The 16,756-nt window shown below is 46.3% G+C and overlaps 2 protein-coding genes across 2 annotated transcripts in view; one reads left to right on the top strand and one right to left on the bottom strand.

Moving 5' to 3' along the window:
- ACACA (acetyl-CoA carboxylase alpha) overlaps positions 1 to 6,006 on the bottom strand; it is a 104,899-nt gene extending 98,893 nt beyond the window's left edge. The window contains exons 1-2 of the mRNA XM_088536129.1: positions 5,909 to 6,006; positions 1,846 to 1,892 (exon numbers count right to left, since the gene is read on the bottom strand). The gene's annotated coding sequence lies outside the window, so the exon portion shown is untranslated. The remainder of the gene's footprint in view (positions 1 to 1,845; positions 1,893 to 5,908) is intronic.
- A 4,407-nt stretch (positions 6,007 to 10,413) lies between these two features.
- On the top strand, positions 10,414 to 14,488 carry CUNH17orf78 (chromosome unknown C17orf78 homolog). Its single transcript, XM_088536119.1, has 7 exons — positions 10,414 to 10,471; positions 10,742 to 10,822; positions 11,581 to 11,853; positions 12,015 to 12,128; positions 12,695 to 12,822; positions 13,570 to 13,647; positions 14,417 to 14,488. Exons 1-7 carry the CDS (start codon positions 10,414 to 10,416, stop codon positions 14,486 to 14,488), a joined length of 804 nt encoding a protein of 267 aa, XP_088392245.1.
- Positions 14,489 to 16,756: the final 2,268 nt, after the last annotated feature.

Here is a 16,756-nt window from a genome sequence, read left to right as displayed (position 1 = left end):
TGTATCAGGGAAATGAAAGCAAAAGACAAAATCTGAGGTTAATATCTGCTATTGCAAAACACACACACAAAAAAAAACAAGGTTTATTTCTAATGAGAAATGAAATGTTAAAATACTAAAGCTGAACTCATGACAAGCCTCCAGGATCAAGAATAACCACTTCTGCTACAATCATTTACTCTACTATTTGTACAAGGACTAGGAGATCAAAGCACCTGGTCATTCTGTTGCAAAAATCCACCAGTTTAGACAAAGCTGCAGTAAACATTTAAAGAAAAAAAAATGCAGATAAACACATTACTAGAAATCCAGAATTTCTTATTAAAAAGTCTATTTTGATAGCAGCTGAATACTGGAACAGATTGTGCTAGATATTACACATAACGTTATTTAATGCCACTCAAATGGTGGATTTGATCAGTCAAGTTTGAGATTACAAATGCATCTTTCAAAGGTCTTGCAACACGTAAAATATGTCATCTCTTAGCTTTTTCAAAAGACACTATATTAATTAGGATTCTTTAGAAATTTAAGCAATCTCCCAAGCACTGGGAATCAGAAATAGCATAGTGGTTAGCTCCCCACCATTAAGGTGGGATTACCCAAGACCAAAGGTCTACTTAGCACAACACCCCGCCTCCAAGAGGTCTGCTGTTGACCTGCTGGGCTCGGCAGTAGACACCTGGCAAAGAGTGAAAGAACAGGGCAAAATCCTACAGCGTGCTTCCCTAAAATTTGCTCTTCGATTCCCATGTCATGAGCTCAGGCATGTTCCAAACCAGAAGTGCTGCTTTTGAGTGTGAAAGCATCAAAAGCTTGAGGCAAAGTCAAGAAGTTTGAAGTTTTCAGGCCTAGAGAAGCATCACTGCAGAAGTCATTGGGTGCTGGCATAACTACAGGATTAAGCGAAGATCTTTTTAAAAATGATTCCCCAAGAGTTCTATATACACATAACAGGCAGAAATGTTTAGATATTAGAAATATTTAGGTAGAAATTTTAGGCAGACTTTTCAAAGCTCATTCAGGTGCAAGAATAAGCTACCGTAGAATGATTTGAACAAATCTAACAACCCTACACTGTGAAAAGAAGGGGTCTTCCTACCTAACTTCCTCTCTTCCTCCAGCTTTGTGCTCACACTGAGCCTGGTGCTTTCCTGGTGCAGTCCTGGTACTTCCCAGAGCCCACTCTGAACTGGCTCAACAAAATTCTCAGAAGAATAATCCACAGAAAAAAACAAAACTACATTCTGCAAGGATGGCAGTAGGATCAGTTCAGCAGTAGGATCAGTTCAGCAGTAGTTCAGACAGGCAGGAGGGAGGGACAGGAAGATGCTCCTAGGAGATGAAGGAGAGAGGAGCAAAACCTCCCCCTCTTGGCAGAGATGAGCTGCCAAACTGGCTCAGCCATCACCTGCAGCCTCACCTTGACTTTCCCCTCTCAGTCTTAGATCACCCATGTCAATCAGAAGATGGCATCTACCCCATGGTAATATAGCGAAACTTAGCGACCTGGTTTATTATCATTGGAGGAAAATGCTAAAGTTGAGGTGTCCATTTCCCATTACAAAGCATCACACAAGATTATTTGTGTCTTACCACAGGAAACTTTGAAGTATCAAAATTTAGTGCTGCTCCAATAGAGAATGACTGTATCATTTTTAAGTATTAAAAAATAAATAGAAAGAGAAAGCACAACCACAGGAGTGCTCCACTGCGAAGTCAAGAATAGCTGAGATGGGGAACACTTTTGATACTCTGCTCTGCCCGATTTCTACACACTTACGAGACATCTAGACAGAGCTGGAAAACGAATCATTAAAAACACAGGAATGTTTATGCACTAACCTCTTGTTAGTCTTGCGATCTGCACAGATATCCACTTCCAAAATGAACTGGAAAATAAAGAGAATTATTGAGAATTATAATTATGAAAAAGAATAGGCTGCATGGATATTCCCGCCTTTATCAACCAGTAAGCACAAAACTGTTGTGAAAAAACAGCAAAGAACAAGTTACAGAGCTTGCGTAGAGAACAGTCACTCAGTGAACCAGAAACTGAATCGAAGATACTCTGTTCAAGCTGCGACACCTCCTGCTACTCCAGCAGTCTGGCAATTCGTGAGCAATGTGTTAGCACACACAAGATACAGAGACTGCATCATCCCACATGGGCTTCAGTCTGGGTTCCGAGAGAAATGATGTTTCGTGACAGGGTTATCTACCTATATCTACCAAGCTCTGCTCTGTGTCACCTTTGAATTTCCAAATCTGCTGGTCAGTTACAACAGAATTTGATGCTTGGGAGTAGCTCTCAGCCCTAAATACACTCCTAGAAACCTTAGAGACAACTGGTGGATACCAGATACAGTCAACATGCTGCATTTTCACATTAGGAAAACAGTAGCTTATCTGCAAAAGAAATTGTGGCACTGTGATACAGCAATAAAGATGAGGGCTAGACAAGCGGACGCTTATCTCCGAGCCCGATTCCCTGCACAGCTACTTCCCTCCCCAGAAAAGGCTGCTTCGATCCTTCTCTCTCATGTCAGGCTCGCTTCCTGAGCCAGGGAGACAGCCCTGTAAATTCTGCTAACTGCAGCCACGCTATGCCAGCCACAGGGACGCAGCTTCCCTGCTCTGATACAAACACGAACATTTCTCCTGGGATACACGAGCCAAGACTGGCCCATGCTGTAACACAAACAGGACACAATCATGGTTTTGATTAGAGCACAGACAAGGAATTTCCAGACCCTGCTATCCCTAATCATCCTGCTCCTTCAATTCATCAGCAACTGAAAATTAAAAACAGATCCAACTGGCTTACGCACTTTTACCATGAATGTACTTGACTGAATTATTTAGATCAAACTCTGGGCTGCTCTCCTGAACTCAGTTTCCCTGGGGCTAGGGGCAGTTCATTTTAGAGAGATGCACTTAAAAAGGTTATGACTGAAAAAATCAAAAGTATCTGTCCAATATAGGCATTAAAGAGCAATTCTGTGTCACTTTCAGAGCAGAGAAGGGGAGAGGGAAGCATGGCTGCAAAGGCTGCACACTTGTCTGTCAAGTGCAGAAAGTAAACCATACAGGAAAATTTCTTTAATTAATCTGCTTGGAGAAGGCTTATTTTCATTGCTTACATAGCACAAAGTGGACTGTTCAGAAAACAAAACCGGTCCTCAGTGTTTAAGTTAATAAGAATCACTTACTGAACTTATAGACCAATGAAAAAAAAGAAAAGCTACACTTTTCCGGTTGACTTTTTTTCAACTTTTCCTTTACACACACAAATACGAACGCAATATTATTCCATTTACTCTGGTGTCAGACACTCCTTGGGAATTTCATCCAGATGGATTTACACATTTGTTGTTGCTGAAGAATCTGGGATAAAACAGAACTACTAACTTCAACCCCGCTCAGTGATGAAAAACTTCTATTTTCCAGAACATATAGATTAATAACTAAGTTTCAACCCACCACCACTTTTTTTTTTCTTAAAGCAGAGAAGGAAACAGAGGCAGAGAAGCGTTTCATGCTACTGTTCCATGGGAAAACATTAAATCAATGCCAAGGCTGCCAATTCCCAGCCCCAAGCTCAAACGACTTGACTCAAAAGCCCTGTTTGTGCAATTCAGTTACAGAGCAGCCAGTTATCCACAAAGCCCCATCCCGACACATTGACTTGACTGGGACTGTGTGGCCCAGTGCCCTGCTGCAGCCCTTGTGCTTCGGTCCCAAAGTCATACGAGCTCTTGCAAAGTTTTGCCATCAGTGGTAACTCAATCTCGCATCAATTAGACAAACACGCAGCTTGTTCTCAGTACGCTGAAACTCATTATTAATACCTAATTGAATTTCAGCATTGTTTGGGGCCAATTAAGATGCATAACTTCTGAGTCGTCTCCTCACCAAAGTCTCTGCTTTCCATTCTGCAGACAGGATACAAAAGCCCCGACATGGCACAACATATCCCCCTGAAACACGACTGCCGCAGATGAACGCAGCTCTTCACCTCACTTCCTCTAACCACCAACATCATACTCTCACAGCATGAACTTGAGGGTAGGTGCCATTGGTTTTAATAACATTGAACCAGACCCTGAAAGATAAACTCAACAGGATCCTCTCCTATACACGCTCCTGATGCTTGTTTTTGCGAGTATCAACAGCCCATCTAACACAGCAACTTCTTCAGAGACAAAAAAGACTACAAATGATGGGTGGATCCAGATTCAGAATTTGGTTCTGCCAGGATACAGACCACGTAACGTCCCGCACCGTGAGCGAAGCTAAGTCGCTGTTAGAACATCACGGACTGAGCCTCACGGCCCTCTTCCCTGCTGAGGGAATCAGCTCCTATTAATGCCAGAAGATGCACAACATTTCTGCAACTCCCCAGCTCTGCAGACATCAAGGAATTTAAAACCCACATTGTGTTCTCTGTATGTCTCATGCTACAAGCAACAAAGCTCTGCAAATCAAATTTATAATGTAACACATCGAGTTTTGGCTTGAGGGGGAGTAAAACCCAATTTACTTTTTCCATGGTTATTGTATCATTAATAAAACTTTGGCTAGCCAATGGAATGAAGTCTAACTTCTCAGTTCCAAACTTCTAACATCTAATATTCTTACACAAGTGTCATTTTAAGATTGTTTTTTCTTATTGAAAACTACACTTAAGCATAAAACTTTCCCGTGCACTTTCACCACTAACTTTCACGACTTTTATCCAACAACAATAACCACCATCATGCGAGCAGCACTCCCACCCGCAGCAGGCCCAGCAGTGAGTTTGCACATGAGGGGACAGCAAGGTGACTTCTGCACTGAGCTGGGTCCCTGCGCCTCTCACCAGTTACCTGCACAGGTACCTGCCTGCATCCTGCTACCAAAGCAGCTGCTGCAGCCCCTTAAAGCTCCCTCTGCAAACTCCTCCGGCCGGCAGCTCTGACACAACTCACAGCTGCTGTTCCAGTTCTTCTGCATCTGGGCCAAAACTTCAGATTTCACAGATTTAAACCCACCTCTACACATGAGCTTCTTCCAGCTTCCGCCCAGGAATTCTAGTTAATAACAACAGGGCTGCAACAGTTGCCCAGAGAAATATTCCAGGATGCGAAGTGAAGCCGAGTACTTCTGCTTCATCTGCATGGAACGGTGCTTTAGCAAGTACCAACTGCTACACATGACCACAGTTAGTAGTTTTAGTCACCTAATTGCAAGGTTTACCATATCAGCATTAGATGCACATACAGCTATATGTCCAACTTCAATATACGCTTCCCAGCTGCCCACAGGGAAAAACTATCACTTTCAAGAACTTAGAGGCAAAAAACACTCAAAACTGTCCCTAAATCTCTCTGGCTACATGGGATTGGGCATCACATAAAGGTTTTTCTGAACGCTTACAGACCGCTTAATTGATGCAGACTAGGATTTTACTTCAGACTTCTCTTAAACTTGTCATTTTTCATTCTGAAAGAACTCCCAGGCACATCTACAAGCAGCCAGGCAAGGAGGGGAGCGAATAATCTGTTTTATTCTGGAATTCTACTTTCACAGCACTGTTAATTTTTAAGCCCCTAAAGTTGAACAGTGCTGGCCGGGAGGCCTGGCCCAGGGTCTGCCAGATCCTCCGGGAGAAAAAAAAAAAAATTAACCAAGAAAAATAGGAGAAAATAGGAAGAATTCAGCCGCACGCCTCTTAGGGAAAGCGCCTGAAATCTCAGGAGAAAGGAGCTGGGCGGCCAGGACGCGGGCGCCGTGACCCGGCCGCAGAAGCGCGCGCCGCTCGCGGCCCCCCGCCCGCGCCGCTCCCCATTAACAAAGCGCCGCTCCGCGCCGCGGGCCCCGCGCCCGCCCGCCCGCCCGGCGCCGCAGAGCCCCCCGGGGCGCTCACCTCAGCGTGCCGGGAGCCGCGGAGCCTCCGCGGGCCCGCGCAGGGCAGCGATGCTGGCGGGGGCGCGGCGCGGCCTCCCCCGCTCCCGCCACCCACGGCGCGCGGCCACGCCCACTCCGGCCACGCCCCTCCGCGCCACGCCCCCCGCGCCGCCGCCGCCGTGGGGTGATGCACGGGGGTTACCTCAGGTCAAACGGCCCTAGCCCCGCCCCCGGCCTCGCGCCGCTCCCATTGGCCGCGGCCGGTCATACAGCGGGAGGCGGGACGAATCAGGCGGCGCCCGCGGGGCGGGGCCAGTGAGGCGATGCCCATGGCCTGAGCGGCCGCGCCGCGGCGCCCATTGGCTGGCGGCGGCAGGGGGCGGGGCCGCGCGCCGCCGCGTTAACCCGCGCGGCGCCGCGCGCCGCCACGTGCGGGGCAGCCACGTGCGAGCGGCGTGTGCGGGTCCGGCCCGGGCCAGAGCTTCAGCAGCTGCACTGCGCCTTAAAGGGCTCTTCCCCTTTTAACTTTACTATTTTTCACGTTTTGCTTAAAGATTGCGTTCCAAAATTGCTGAAATTTTAACCCTGACAAGCACTGCAAACACCACTCCCGAAGTCCTGGTCGTCTGCAGGGCAGAGCCCTTTGCAGATGCTTCACGGCAGCAACCCCCCAGCACTGAGGTTTCCCAGCCCCGACTGCAGTTTACAGCTCCAGACAGCTCCTTTGGAAAGGTATTCTAGGGCTGAGCTGCTGGGTACCATGGAGGCAAGACCTGGCTCCACCAGAAAACTGCAATAGATGCCAGAAAATCCCAGCTTGGCCTCTGCAGCTTAGCCATTAATAACGTTATTAGGGAGAAGTGACACTGTTCTCACATTCCTGGGACATCTGGAAAACACTCACAAGATGGACACTTTCACATGCACCTCTGTAAATACAATTTTTACATTCTTGCAAGATAAGCATCTTTTCGCACCTAGAGATTTTTATGAAGGCTCTAAAAGAGAAGGTTGCCCATGTTGGCTTAGTCACACACAGTCCCAAGCCCTGCAGCACGCACAGGCAAGTGGGAGGACTTGGCATGGCAAGGGACTATGTCCCAAATCGCTGATAATAACCCTCATGCAGAACTTACAAAATCAGGGATTACGACAGGTGCTTAGTTCATCCCAGCAAGTATTTTGAGCTCCCTGGTCATGCTAAAACCTGCATGCTGCCGGCGTGCCCTACCCGTTTCACCCATTCGCCTAATAAATACTATTCAAACATCACTGGGGGAGGGATTGCTACATGTCATTAAGTCCTGCAGCAACCCTTCTGTTCAAGGGCAAAGCAAAAAGAACACAGGAAATAGCAAATAAAGTAAATCGTCCTTAAAGTACACATTTAGAAGGTGCCTTTGAAAGCAAGCAGTAACAAAAGCCTTAGGCCACCCCCAGCTTCAATGGCCTCACAGCAGCACTTTATTCATCACTATAACATTAACACTTAGGTTGTTTCACAGACAGATCCCAGTGCACATCGCACAGAAGGATAATTGTTAACAGCCTATTTACATCCAGCACAGAAAAGATGCCAGAACACTTATTATGCGAGTTGCACACAACCAAATAAAAACCTTGGCCCTGGTCTCTTTCACACCTGCTCTGAACCACTGAAACCCACAGCAAAATTCCTCTTCACTGTGAGGGGATTGAAATGCTGCTGGAAGACTCTTTACAAGGAAACACAGTTGGGGGGAGTTCCTGTAACTGATTTAGAACATTGCTGTGACCTACACAAGAGCATGTATGGATTCCAAATTTCCTCTTCGATCTACACTGAAGTAGTGAAAAAGCTTCAAAATGAGGACAGAAGCAACATGTGCCTTAATACACACTGCATCATAGTGCTTGAGCTTGGCACAAAGCTCCGACATCCTTTCCAAAAGCTATGTCAGTAAATGCTTTTGAACTGTGACCATATCTCTGCCTAACGGGGGGTGTACAGGGGTGTTAGAGTATGGTAAAACACATTTTCTTCTACTATGTTGAAATTGGATACAGCACATTAATTGCTTTTACATGACTTAAAATTGCACAGACTGTTTATATGTACACCCCCTGATCCACAGACTTCCTCAAAAAAGTCACTGTAGCCTTAACAGCAGGCTTCCAAGCCTTCCAAATAACTCCCAAGAAAACAAGGAAAATGTTATTACCTTTCATGATCCCAAACTCAGGGTTCCATGCCTCTCTCCTCACTCTGATAACATCAAACACCTGAAAGATCATCCCAGGTTAGGGGAGTCAGTGACGCCATCCATCCTGGCACAACTCATGTCCTGGCAGGCAAGTAAAAGAAAGAAAGGTCCTATCACCTTTTAAAGCAAAATCTTGTTATTGTTATTTAGGATAAGTTACAAAAGATTTTAAACATCAGAGATACAGTGTTAATCCTCACAACACCAGCAGTGTGTGCATGTTTATAAAGACAAGAAACAAATGGGCTCTTATTGGTCCTAAGTTTCCTAACAGTTTCAAGTGCTTTAAATCATCCTGTAAACTACCAAGCTCCGCTTATCTGGGTGCTCCCAGACAGGTAGGGAAGCAGAACAACCAGAAAGTGAAACTCAGCACTGCTGCTGAGGGAACATGAAGTACCGGCACTAGGTACCACATGCAAAACACATATTTAAGCATTTTAATGCTTTAGAATCTTTTTTTTTCTTAGTATTTTAGAGTTTTTATTTACAAGTCTGAGAAACTTGAATTTCTTAATGGGTTCTGCCTTGAGGAAGATGCACTAAAAATCAGCAAGTATGGAAATATAGCTTAAAAAAACATAAAGTCTTGTTCAAACCTTCACCAAGCCCTCCTTCCTAATGCACATCACAGATATTACACATGGTTTGCAGATGAGCTGGGAACACACTTATCGGGAAGGTGATGAAATCCTCCTCTACAGAGGATTTCAAAAGATCGGGAGATCCACATACTGCATTTTGCGAGCAGAGAAATGAGAGTTGAGTGAATATTTTTATTTTCCGTTACCGTATTATTTTCAAAGAAAAGACTCATTCAACTAGATAATCATTAAAATATTGTAGCCATATATTTTCTTTACCCTGCACTTGTATGTGTAATATGTGTGGGGGCATACTTGAATTTTTACATTTCTCAAGAAGATTCCCATTCTTATTTCCTACTGTAGGAAAAGCTGAATAATGCAGAATAGCAGGTTCATTTACTACATTAATTTTCTATGATTTGTGTCAGGCTGCTATTTATGGTAATTAGAAGTCAGAATTTCAAAAAAATACTCAAGATAATCCTAAAGGTGAAGGCCAATTTACCACATTTTTGAACTATTTTATCTTTTCACCCCTTTTCCATAGGGCCTTCCCCCCCACACACACACTTTTACTACTGGCTTTTCAATTTTCAGTGAAAAGCCATTAAACTAAAGCAGCTGAATACACTAAAATCAAGAAAACACTGTCCCCACAGCTGTGGAACGAAAAGTGCAATGAGACTGTTTTTTATATTAGATGACAGGTTTTAAATATAAAATATTTATAATAAAATCCATCCTTAACCCAGCTGCCAATACCTGAATTAGGCATGTGCAATAAATACTGATCCTCCAACATGCTGGCCACCGCTTTTGCTCTCCCTTTTCAAACTTACAAATTGTCCAGCATTATGAAGCTTAAAAATTTCTTGAATCTCTAGAATATCACTCTTTGGAAAGGCCAGGGATAATTTGATATTCAACAAAGATATTCTTCCTTCAGGCTCAGTCACATGAGCTTGGGGTTACCATGCCTTTAAAAGCAGAGCCTTTGGAGGAAAAAGTGATATCCAGCGTCACCTCGTGGCTAATACGAGAAAATGCCGATTCCCCTCCCCAAAATCCCACCGAGCATCCTGGGGGGCCTCCAGGGCTCCCTGTCTGAAGCTGCCAGCAGCACAGGCGACTTCACACATCAGTCCCCGAAGCGCCACATGCCCGGGGGCTCCCTGCTCGCCCGGCCTGTGCGGAGCAAGAGGCCCGTGGGTTGTGTCAGGCAGCACCTGGTTCTAGAACGAGCCTGGCCGCACGGCACCCGGCGACGCCGACGGGACCAGCACAGGGCCCATCGCGGTGCCCTCGTGGCGCCCAAAGATACCCCGTTGACGGGTTTCACCCTTCCAAACTCCAGGTGCAGCCTCGGGCTTGACTTGCGGCACACCTCGCGCAGGGAAGTTTGACTGATAGATGAGAGGGTTTTGTTTTGTTTCAGATCCACTATTCACCAAATCCGGTGCTTCTCCTGACTGCATCAAAACTAGAAATTACTACTGTCTACAGTGAATTACGGATCTAACTTCAAACTCTCCTTAAGACACCAAATGAAAGGCGGAGGTGTTTTGAAGAACAATATATGATTACAAAGCCATTTGGGGAGCTCTACTAATCAGCTCGATACAGCTATACGACATCGCTTAACGGAAGCAGTAAAGATAAAAAGGGCTTTATGATTAGGAACATTAGGTGTAATTATGGCCACAATATTAATATTTAGCTTATTGTTTGCACACCACAATCTCAGCAGAAACGGTAAGCACATTGTGCACACAGTTACAATTTCTAACTGCATAAAATTAAGGATTTCGTAGACTAGTTTACATAATGTTAATAAATACATTTTTATGTAGGTTAACTGTCTCTGCTCTACCATAAGATGAACTATGTCTTTAAACCATATGCCATCATCCTGAATTCTCTCCACCTTTGTTTGCTGTCAACAAAGCACTGACATTTAAAGGTTTTACCAAAAAAGGATAGTCCCAAGTTAAAACAATTCCTCCTTCACTCCATGCCCCTCAGAGCTCGGAGATTATGAATGTCGTGTGGGAAATGCCTCAGAAGCACCTGGCAGCGTGAGAAGCCTGGGCGTCTTACTGCAAGGTAAGAGGAAAGCTGCTGGGCCTGTTAACAGCAACGTCCGTGTTTTCAGTTGTCTCGGTCCTCAGGTACCTGATGAAAAATGATGCAAAAATCAACAGATTTCATCATGCAATACTTTTGCCCCATTTTGCTAAATAACAAGGAGATGTTTACAGTATTCTCTGATGGGCTGGTGTCACTTGCAGTCATTAATTCTGCACAAAATCTGGATTTTTCAGCTAACTATTGCAGGTGGGAGGCAAAGTTATCACAGAACCTCAAGGCTGACCTTGACAGAACTGCACTTGCCTTCTCATTGGGGATATCCCAGCCCTCCAGCTTTCAGCATGAGTGCCAAAATTAAGAGCCTCAGCTCCAAGTAGCCTTTTGAGTCCTCGAGGGCAACAAGAATCCCAAACAGAGAGGTTTATCGTTCTTCATCAACTACTCAGGGAGTTGCCTGCAGGTGGTTAAGTTGCTATAAAGTTAGATGGTCTGAACAGTGTCCTCCAGGGTGGTAACAATTTATTTTGCTGGCACATTAAGAATAAAGCTAGTCCAACAAAAAAGAACAGCCAATGGGATCACATACAGAGAAGCAAACAGGAAACCTGCTTCTTTCCTCATCATAACATGAGCACACAGCTGTCTCCGAAATTCCTTTACAGAAGTATATCCCTTACAGCTAACCCTGCTGGCCTGAACTTTTCACAACAGAAATTGCAGATAATTTAAGAGAAAGCACTTCTGATCTTTAGTTCACACTTATTGTTTTTCAGCCCCTGGGATAGCAGCAACTGAGGGGAAGCCAAGCAGAAACCAAAATGTCATCACTTTGACATGCTTCAATCTTGACAGTCCCATGCATGTAAATCTGCTGTATTTGGAGAAGGAACATAGAGATTTGAGAGACCAGACAGAAGAAAAATACACCCTGCAGGGTCTGAAAGTCATCACCACTGCAGACAGGAAAGCTGCTGCTGGCCACAGCTGTGTTTTACTAATAGACAACAGGAAGAAGCTTCAGACCAAATTTATTCTCAAAGTAAAAGGTAAAAAGAGAAATTTAAATCTAGCAAATGCCTGTTTATGTAGATTGGAAGAGGGCAGTCTTCAATTTCTTATAGGCGATACCTTACTTTATACCTTTATTATCAAAAACAAAGTATTTGAAAAGAAGTTTTTAAATGAGATGTTTTTGTTGCATTTCCAGTGTTTCTGGTAGGAATATCAGATTGTGTTATGACAGCAAAGCTGCCCAAGCTGAAAGCGTTTGCAGAGGGTCTGACTATCCTGCACGTGCGCCAGGACAACCAGACCTCAGAGGGTAGGTACCAATTCTCCCTGCACAGCCACAGAAGTAGCATTAACACTATGCACAATGAAGGAGAAAGATCTTGGCTTTTGCAAGCACAGCTTAGCCCTAGTTCTCCCTATCAATAAATGCATTTTCTGCTTACCCCAGTAAATCCAGATCTTTTGTGAATCCTCAGCTGTAATGAAAAAAACAGTATTTTAGCACTGACTTTCTTAAGAGGTTACCAGGTTCTGCATAGTATATGGGTCTAGCGTATGGGTTCCATACTAAGGCTCCCTGCTTCCCTAAATAACCTCACCTGGCTTCAGTGGGAAGTTGCAAGCTCTTACTGTGCCTGAATTCACATACTATCTTCTCTGGGGACAGACTTGGAGCTGAATAACCGAAATATTTCAAAGTAAACAGTTTCTGAGAGTCCAGAGAGAGTTACACTTTCATCTGAGAGACTGCAGGGGACTCCAAATCCTTTCTCGGCATTGTTCTAGTTTACCTAACCCAACCTAACCAAAATGAAGAAAACAAACTGTTAAAGACGCGTAAAAGCTTTTGAAATATTCTTCTTTGTCTCAATTTAGAGAGAAATAAGAAAGAGATGCTGCTCAGAAAAACACAAAGTCTCTACATTAAAGTGTTCATCCTCTGTTTCCTGCTAATGCCTACCTTAGCCTATATCGTCATCGTTATATGTGAATTTCCCTGCTCAGTAAGTCTCCTGAACATGATTGCTTCTCATCTCAATCCCACACACCCCCCCAGAATTTAGTCTCATAGGTAGAAACAGTGAGTTGAAATGTTTTTTACCAAGTTCTCAGGAAGGGAAAACTGTTTTCATAGATATGGACAGGAGCTTTGTGCTCCACACAGTGAGACATGAAAAATGCACATCCTGAGTTATGCAGGCCTCCTGAGATGACCATGACCGTATCTCACACCCATGCAAGTCCCCTTGGAAACCTCGCTCCTCCTTCCCAACAGAGAGCAGCAGCAGAACACTGCATCAGCTCCCTGGAAACCCAGCCACTCTTTTACAGGAGACCTGTTTGACTTTTGGTTGCCACCAGCTCCTCCCCAAATTAATGCTGTCAGTGTAAGGCAATTCTGCCAAAAAGCAGCCCTAGACAATCCCGTGCTCTTGTGTAAGATCGCCTGAGGCCCAAGGAAGCACAGCTTTGGGTGGACGAGAACAGGCAAGAATTTCAAGAGTTAAACACACTCTCTGGTTTCCTAGGCCATAGGTTAAACTATTTAAAATTATGGTGAGAGTATATATGCAACAGGGAGAACAAAATGGATATGGTGATTTACTACGTAAAACCACATTACTGTGATGCCCAAACATGCAGGCATTTATCATGGCCTTTCCAAAAAAACACACCCGTTACTGCCGTTTTGCACAGTTGGTTTTCCCAGTCACCCCCACACACTTAACTGCTTTTGCTTCTTTCCCAAGTGTCCCTGCCTTGGCTGGATCAAGCTGCGTGACGATGCACAGAGAAGCAGAGCAGACCTGCCTGCTGCCTCCACAGGGGTGCGTTGCCAACCAGAAATATTTGTAATCCATTTTCCTCAGGATACAAGGAAGGCATTGCAATCTTGTCCAAGTATCAGCCTCCCTCCCACAGGCACTTACTGGTTATCTTGAGACAAATTTCATCACGGGATAGTGGGTCTCAGGGATAAGCAAGTTTCCAAAGAGGGACCAAATCCACCGTGGGGAAGCTGTACGGGGTCAGCGGTCCCCATGCTGGCTGGCCAACTGGTAGCCAGACAAGGTACCTGCCGGCCAAACACCCCTGCAGCCCAAGCCATCGCGCCAGCCACCCTGAGAGGAGGCAGGAGGGAGCCCGTGGTACCCGAGGGGAGCAGGGAAGCTGAGACTGTCACTATGGGGAGGTTGTATGGGGCCAGCCTCAGTTCATCTGCTACACTCTTCACAGGGTAACCTGGTTTTAGATGCATTTAAGCAACAGTTATTGAGTTTGAAGACAGACTTATCCCTTCTCCTCAAAAAATTAAGTATCACTGTTGTCCCAAAAATGTGTCCCAAAAAAGGTTGTAATACCTTTGGGCCTCTACCAAGCTGAAAATCATTAGAATAGACTTAAAGAAAAAGGCTTTTTATCTCATTGCTATCTCCAGGAGACATCAGGCTTACTGTAACTTCTTAGTTCGGTTCAGTCAGGAGATGTCTCGCCACTGAATAGTATGACAAACAATAACGATACAAACACAGGTATAATATTCTAGGAGTAGGGTTGTTTATTATTCCTGATCAATATTTTTCTTCCTTTTGCCAGAAGGAAGCATCACAGCAAGACTTGTGCAAGGAAAGATTCAAAATCATTGTCATTCATGAGACCTACCTGTGAAAAGCTGCCGGCCCCACGTGAACACCCTTTCTTTCTGGAAGGAAATCACCTTTCTCCTCACCCCTTACTAGACCCAACAGAACAAATATCAGCAGCTTACACCACTATAAGTAAAGCCATTGCAAACTGAAACTAGACTTTCATCAGAAGAAATGTTTACCTGGTTAGGAGCAATCAGGTGTTAATTCACCGAGAAGACAACTGCTGTGAAGACAGCCATATCTTCCATTAACTTCCTGGAATCATATTTTAGCTCCCAATTGTATGAAAAATCTGTTGGCAAAAGCAATAAAAATTCTAGTTATATTTCAAATTCTGCTCTCCCAGTTTTCCCTCCTTCCCCCCCATATTTATTTTCACATATATTAGGGGCCTGGGCAAAAGAAATAGGAAATAATTTCCAATATTTCAGTCTTGTCTTAAAATTGCCGAACAGTTCAAACAAGTATACCGAATACCAGATCTCCTCCTCCAGTAGGAACAGGAATAATGCAGATACTAATTTTGGAGATAATGCGAATAAGAGTCTTTGAGCTTTGGCCCTTGTCTAGGTCTGAAAAGGTGCACTTTTTTGGGTGTACCCCAAAATGCGTACAAAATGAATGTCTGATCTACACACAACACTCTCATCTCCAACGCAGTCTTCAGCTCTCAGATGCAGCCTTTGGCAGTTTGTATCTGTCTGTTGTAGAGAACAGCTCTTATCTGTTCTCTGCGTGCAAAGGATTAAACACTTCAGAATATGCATAAAGGACTAGGAGCAGCCTGAGAAGCGCTCCGTGAAAAACAGAGCATTTCCCCCCAGTTACCCTGAATCTATTCACCTGGATTGGCATCAGGTGCTCTCTCACAGGGGACACCAGAAAAAATTCATATAAAATGAGTATGGCACAACACCCAAAAAAAAAAAAAAAAAAAAAAAAAAAACACATACTGGGACAATAACAACAGCATTTCTTTTTGGAAGAGGCGACTAGCAGCAGGTACAGTGCCATTGGGTGGAGCACTGCCCATTTGGGCACTGCAGGTCGGTCGTTTATTGCTGGAATGAGGCCTAAGTGTTTGAAATACATTAAATATATTTGCCATAACAGGTATCAAAAACATAGGCAGAACATACTTTTGCCTAATGTTTATGCTAAAAAACACTGTAAGTGTCATCACTACTATTGCAATTTCAGCATGCCCAGGGGAGCACCACTGCCCTTCCTGAACACCACACGGCACCTGCAGTCATGGGAGACACGAGGTGTGTATTAGCCACGGGCCAGATTCACTGCCCAGACTGCCACTAACTAAACCACCCCCGAGCTCCAGGGTTTTGTGCTACGCAAAGCCTTACCAAAGCCCGGCTATGCTTGTTCACAAAGACCTCCGCGCGTACGCGGGGGGACAGCCACAAGAGACCTGCAGGTGCCCTTTTTTGCTAACATTTTCCCCTCGTTCCTTCTCACACCTTCCCCCTGGAGCTCCCTCCTCCCTGCAGCTCCCGCTCACAGGTGGCACCTTCCAGGCCAAACCTGAAGGGCGAGCACTGCTGGGGGCGACCCAGCCAGGCACTAGCAAGAGCCCGCACAACAACCGCTGCCCCAGGAGACGCTGCGAACTCCTCCCGGTTTGGCTGCTCGCGGGCGGGCCGGGCGCGAGGCGCCGCGCGGAGGAGCCCTGCGCGCGGCTGCTCCGCTCTCCCCTCACCTCAACCTCCTTCCCGCCTTCTGCCGCCCTCGCCGCGCGCGGGGGCGCGCACGCACGGCGCGCACCGCGCACGCGCACGCACGGCGCCGGCGGCGAGCCGGGTGGCGCGGGGCCTGCCCGCCGCGCCGCGTGAGGTGAGCGGCGGCGGGAGGGGCGGGCGGGGCGCGGCCAGACCGGCCCGGGAGGGGAGGGAGGCGGCGGCCGAGCCCGACGCCGGCGGGGGCCGGCCCGGGAGGGGAGGGAGGCGGCCACCGAGCCCGACGCCGGCGGGGGCCGGCCCGGGGCGGGAGCGGCGCGCGGCGGGGCGGGGGAGCGCGAAGCCGCCCCCATCGCGGGCCGCGCGGGGCGGGGTTTGCTCAAGGGGCGGGGCCCGGGGCGGGGCCTGTGCAAGGGGGCGGGGCGGGGCTGCTCTCGCCTGAGGCGCCGGGGAGCAGCGCGGGCCGCGGCGACAGGGACGGTCCGTGCGGCGCCACCAGCACCAGGGCCCGCTCGAGGCCGCCCTGCTTGAGGCTCCAGCCCGCTCCTCTCCGGGCTTGCCACCTGCCTTCCCCACGAGGCAGCAGTACACGTAGC

The sequence above is a fragment of the Tinamus guttatus genome, unplaced genomic scaffold (genome assembly GCF_059628265.1).
Source record: "Tinamus guttatus ecotype Peru unplaced genomic scaffold, ASM5962826v1 Tinamus_guttatus_pri_ptg000043l, whole genome shotgun sequence".
NCBI classification, from domain to species: Eukaryota; Metazoa; Chordata; class Aves; order Tinamiformes; family Tinamidae; genus Tinamus; species Tinamus guttatus.
The sequence above is the reverse complement of the archived record's forward strand: the minus strand, read 5'-3'. Positions and strand labels throughout refer to the sequence as shown.

What these genes read in the sequence shown, in the direction of transcription:
- CUNH17orf78 (XM_088536119.1), top strand. Translation starts at nt 10,414, where the DNA reads ATGGCCACAATATTAATATTTAGCTTATTGTTTGCACACCACAATCTC. An exon ending in CCTGGGCGTCTTACTGCAAG is followed by an intron (nt 10,823 to 11,580) that starts GTAAGAGGAAAG and finishes ATTGTTTTTCAG; the next exon opens with CCCCTGGGATAGCAGCAACT. An exon ending in TATGTGAATTTCCCTGCTCA is followed by an intron (nt 12,823 to 13,569) that starts GTAAGTCTCCTG and finishes TTCTTTCCCAAG; the next exon opens with TGTCCCTGCCTTGGCTGGAT.